Genomic DNA, 4,820 nt, shown 5'->3' on the forward strand with positions numbered 1-4,820 from the left:
TCACGTGATGTGACTTGCAATGCGCAAAAATCCAGCACGGATGTGTCAGGCGTTGCTAGGTAACCAAGTAAAGTCTGACTTTTCTTTCAGCGTGCTGACTCATCAGTACGTGCCGTAAATGCGTCTTTTTGATTACCGCACGCGCTCCTAATGAACTGCGTGGACTTTCCTTGTGAGCAGCGCGCGCGGGCGACCGCACGAGCGTGAAAAGGGAATCCCTGCGGCTGATTGGACAAGCCACGTGACGTCACAGCTTCCGAGTATAAAACCGTCTTGGTTGCTGCAGGAGCCGCAGATTTGAGAGCTCGCGAGGAGGAAACCAGAGAGGAGAACCGTGATGGTGAGTCCACGTCCGTCTCTGCGCGTGAACGAGTCAGTCTGATGTTGTTATTACGTCAAAATGGAAATAGAAATACGTTTAAAAGCTGCGCTTTTTTATTTATTTGCATCGTCCATTTCCATTATTTTATTAATTTACTATTTAAAGTATTTTTTCTGTAATAAGGTCAATATTTTTGTTTTGACTGCTATTTTTTTTTAAATGGACTAAAATCTTCAGAGCTCAAATTAATAGTCTAGATTTGTATGTATTTTACTTACAATAATATTTGTTTACAATCAGAGTAAATAAGTTAAATGTCTTCAAAAACTATTATCTATACATTTGAAACAATAAACATTTAGTTCTCTTGCATTTTACACTATTTATTACAATGTATTAAACTGTTTTATTATTTTTATTTTTTTTATTTTACTATACACTTTTTAAATATCCATCCATCGTATGCTGCTCGTGTTCTCCTTCCTTTCATCCCTCTCCTGATCTCCTGCCTAGCAGTTTAAATTCTGCATCTTTTTTTTATGAATGTATTTACTTTTTCACATCCATCTGGCTTCATCCCCAAAGGTTTTCTTTTTTAAGATGTTCATTTACTTCTGACTTAGCTGTTTATGGATTATCCTAAATGCTCTGGGTTTTATGAAATTGGATCCAAGTTTAGATATATTAATTTAGCTTTTGTTCTTCATTATTATGGAATTATCTTTCCATATTTCCAAAGGATTAAGGAATCTGTCTTTAGATTCATGCTGAAATGTTTTAGCTTAGCCCATAAGAACCAATGGTGACATCAGTGGAACAGAAATGGATTTTATTTGGAAGATAAGTCTGGGTTCTTATGGGTTAATTGTTGTTAAATTTGGATTTATTGTTCCTAACTTTGTCCAACAAAGCTTACTAAAATGTTTTATTTTGAAATTAAACCAGAGTCTGTGATTGATCATTTTAGAAAACAGGATTACCTGCTCCATGTAAATATCTCACTGAATGTTATTTTAAGGTTTTTTTCTTTGTTGGTGTCTGATGGGAACCGGCTTGTTTTTGCAGTCGCTGCAGGAAAACTCCGAGGAGAGAACGTCTGTGAAGACCCGACAGCGGCTGTATCCGTCCCTGCCAAACGCCGACCGGTCAGCCTCTTCCTCCTGCAGTTTCACTGTTCATTATGGGATGGAGAGAATGGCTTCTGATGAAATCTGTTCCATTTTAGGTATGAAATCTGTTTGCCTGTCGGCTCGAGTCGAGAAGGGCGTCGTTTCAGCGGCCCAAAGGTTGGTGACCCAAAGCTCAAGCTTGTGATTTCCAGACCACAAACGCACAACGTTGTTGTTTAAAGGGTTCTGCAACAAAACTTCCATAAATTTGTAAAAGGAAGTCGATGGATGCGGTCATCTTACACAATGTCGTACATTAAAAAAAAAAAGAAAAGCTGCTTCTGTTTAACCATTCCCATTTTCTTTTTTTTGGTCATCAGTGCGAGGAATCCCCAAACAGCAGCCAGGTCGGCTTGAAGGCGCAGATCGTTCTCTTGGAGGAGCAGAGAAAAGAGGTGAGCTCCTTTCAGAGCCCACTCATCTTCATCCTCAGGTGTCACGCTCACAGCTTCCATCCACTGTCTTCCTCAGCTTCTCTCCATCAACAAGAAGTGGGCAAAGGAGTACAGAACCATGGTGCAATACTACAAGGAGAAAGTAGGAGTCCCTTCAGCGCTCACACCTTCTGTTTTTGACTTCTACCATTTTATATTCATCGGTTTTTAATTCCCAGGTCAGATATTTAAAGGCAGTGTCGCTCCATGACAGCTCTGAAGAGGAGGCGGGCGACGAAGGAGAGAAACGCGTCACTTTCCACGTGAAAAAGGCAGACAGACGGGTAAAATTCTCCCTCTGGTCCAATCCAGAGTCAGACGTCTGACTTCCAACTTCACCGTTTCCCTTTTGGAAATGTCTCACAGACGGGAGAAGGAAAGGCTGATGTTGTCACCGCGGAGGAGGAGGAGGAGGCCGAAGAGCTGCGGCTGCTGAACAGCACTCTGACCCGCAGGGGGCAGCACCAGCACGAGGAGATCAGGCGACTCAACAAGGTGAGGCTGCCGCTGCTGCTGCTGCTGAACCAAGCTCAGCTTCAGCTTCAGAAGGTCGTGACCTCAGCGTGGAAATGTCCTTTCAGGCTTTAGAGGAGGCTCTCTGCGGTTCTCGGCCTGGAGGGGGGAACGGCGAAAAACTACCAGACATCTGGAAACATCAGGTCCGTTTTCATCTTCATCATTTGAAACCGCTTGAATTTTCAAGGGAACTTTGAGATCAAAATACAATCTTTGACATTTGAATTGTTGGTCCTTAAAGAAAAACGCAGATCTAGTTGAAAGATCAAGTTTTTAGTGGAAAAATGCAAAAAGAAAAATTCAAGGACGTATGACGGGAGCCTTAAGATATGAGAACAAAAGAAATATGCGTTAAAAAAATGTATGGGAGCATATTGTATGAAATAAAACATAAAATACATGTATTTTTCATACAATATTTTAGTTTTTATTTTATTTCTTAAATTAAAAAAAAAAAAATTAATCTTTTTCTTTAAAAATGTTTTCTAAACTACCAAAGCAAAGAACTGCAAACATGCTGGGCACCAACCTCATCTGCTTATGAAGCCTCAACTTTGTTGCACTTTTCTAACTTTAATAAGATTTTTGTTTTTCAAGATTTCTTTTGCTGACTTTTCGTTTTTTTAAAATAATTTTTAGTTTTACTTTTCAAGTTTTTTGTATGTGTGTGTTTTGAGCTTTCTTTTTATAGGCCCACAACAGCAGGGCAGATAAGGACACGTCTACAACTTGCATTATTTGAACACGCCGTTTCACTCTGAGAGAGATCAATCTTATGGATTTCTGTGGAGTTTGTCTTAACAAAAATGAAGACTTGTGAAATTATTGGTAGGACGTATCGTGAGTTTCTGAGAAATTGCTATTGTTTCGTTTGGGATCTTCTTGTGTACTTTATTGACGGTCCCTACCTCCCTCTGCATCTTAAAATCAAGGCAAACCTCAGAAAACTCATTTTCTGCATCACCACAAACAAAAATGCAGCTCATCTTACAGTTTTATGAGCAGATGAGGTTAGTGTCCAGCCTGTTTGTACTTCTTTGCTTTTGTAGTTAAAAAAATTACCATGAAGAACACCCGCTTCCGTAATTAAAGACATTTGTAGAAAATAAAGTTTAAAGTGGAAACTTTTCTGCTTGTTGGAAAACTCATTTTCAGACCATACTTCTGTGTTTGATCGGCAATGAAACGCCTTTTTTTGGTGGATCTTAAATATTTAAATGCTTCTGTAGGCTGAAGTCTACAAAGAAGACTTTCTAAAGGAGCGCAGTGACAGGGAGAGGCTGAAGGAGAAGTACCTGGAGCTGGAGAAGCGGTCCAGGAAAGCTCAGGAGGAGCTGCGCCTCCTCAAATCTCAGGTACTGTTTTTGACGGCTCAGGTTCATTGTTGATCGTACACGAAAACAGGAGCAAAATGTCACACCGATCTCTCCGTTTCTGTTCTTCCAGGTGATTCGGATGAAGCCGACCCACACATGTTCCTGCGTAAATCCAGCTAAAAGTCCGGCCTGGGACATCTGCTCAGTCAACCGGCAGCAAAGACGCTACACGGCAGACAGCAAATGCTGAAATCCAAAATAAATGAGTGTAGTTTACCGGAGTACAAGTAGACTGTTAGTAGTTTGCACTGGACTGTCTGCTCCTGCTTTGAGAAAAGGATCATTTATACCTGAACACTAGGAAGGGATGTCAGGGCAGCGGCGAGTCTCTTCTCAAGTTTTTCTTTCTGAGACAAAAAAAAAGAAAAGATGATCTTTGAAATTCTGCAGAGAAATGAATCTGTGATCTTCAGCACTGCCTACTTTCTTACTTGTTACACAATTCTTCTTTTTTTTTTTACCTCAGCAGCATCTTATAAGGTCAGGATAAACTACAGCTGCAGAGATAAATTGTGAAAAAAAGAAGCAACGGTTCCAAGGAAAAGAAGGAAAAACTTTTATTTTGTACATAATATTTATGTGAAAAATGTATTTTTCTGTTTGCTGCTTATTTATAGTAAAAAAATAATAAATTAAATGACCTGTTTATTTAAAAAAAAGGGGTGTAAAACATCCACAAAGTAAGAAATGTTAAGGGTTAAAGGTTAATCTCAGAAAAGGACCTGCTGGTTTAATGGTAGAGGTGAACAGTGACCCCTACTGGTGATTATGCAAATCAAACCAAAATCCCTTTATTTTTGATTAAAAAAAATAAAATGTTCTTTTCATGTTGTTCTAATTTCAGACCAAAACATGTTGTTTCCTACATAAATATAAATATTCATTTAAAAAATGTGTTCAAATGAGAACTTTCACAAAGGAAAATTAATTTGCTGTTTTATGTTTGAAGGGTTTGTTTTATTCTAAGAATCATCTGAAATGACAAAAGGTTTCTTTTCAAACA

At 39.0% G+C, this 4,820-nt stretch overlaps 1 protein-coding gene across 1 annotated transcript; it reads left to right on the top strand.

Annotated features, from left to right (window-relative positions):
* Positions 1–203: 203 nt before the first annotated feature.
* LOC101166590 (TNFAIP3-interacting protein 1) lies at positions 204–4,454 on the top strand. Its single transcript, XM_004081163.5, has 10 exons — positions 204–340; positions 1,388–1,467; positions 1,548–1,608; positions 1,812–1,886; positions 1,963–2,028; positions 2,105–2,209; positions 2,292–2,420; positions 2,507–2,584; positions 3,671–3,796; positions 3,888–4,454. The coding sequence occupies exons 1-10, from the start codon at positions 338–340 to the stop codon at positions 4,005–4,007; spliced, it is 843 nt and encodes a 280-aa protein (XP_004081211.1). The 5' UTR covers positions 204–337; the 3' UTR covers positions 4,008–4,454.
* Positions 4,455–4,820: the final 366 nt, after the last annotated feature.

This window comes from Oryzias latipes, chromosome 20 (assembly GCF_053564925.1).
Source record: "Oryzias latipes strain Hd-rR chromosome 20, Olatipes_Hd-rR_3.1".
NCBI lineage: Eukaryota > Metazoa > Chordata > Actinopteri > Beloniformes > Adrianichthyidae > Oryzias > Oryzias latipes.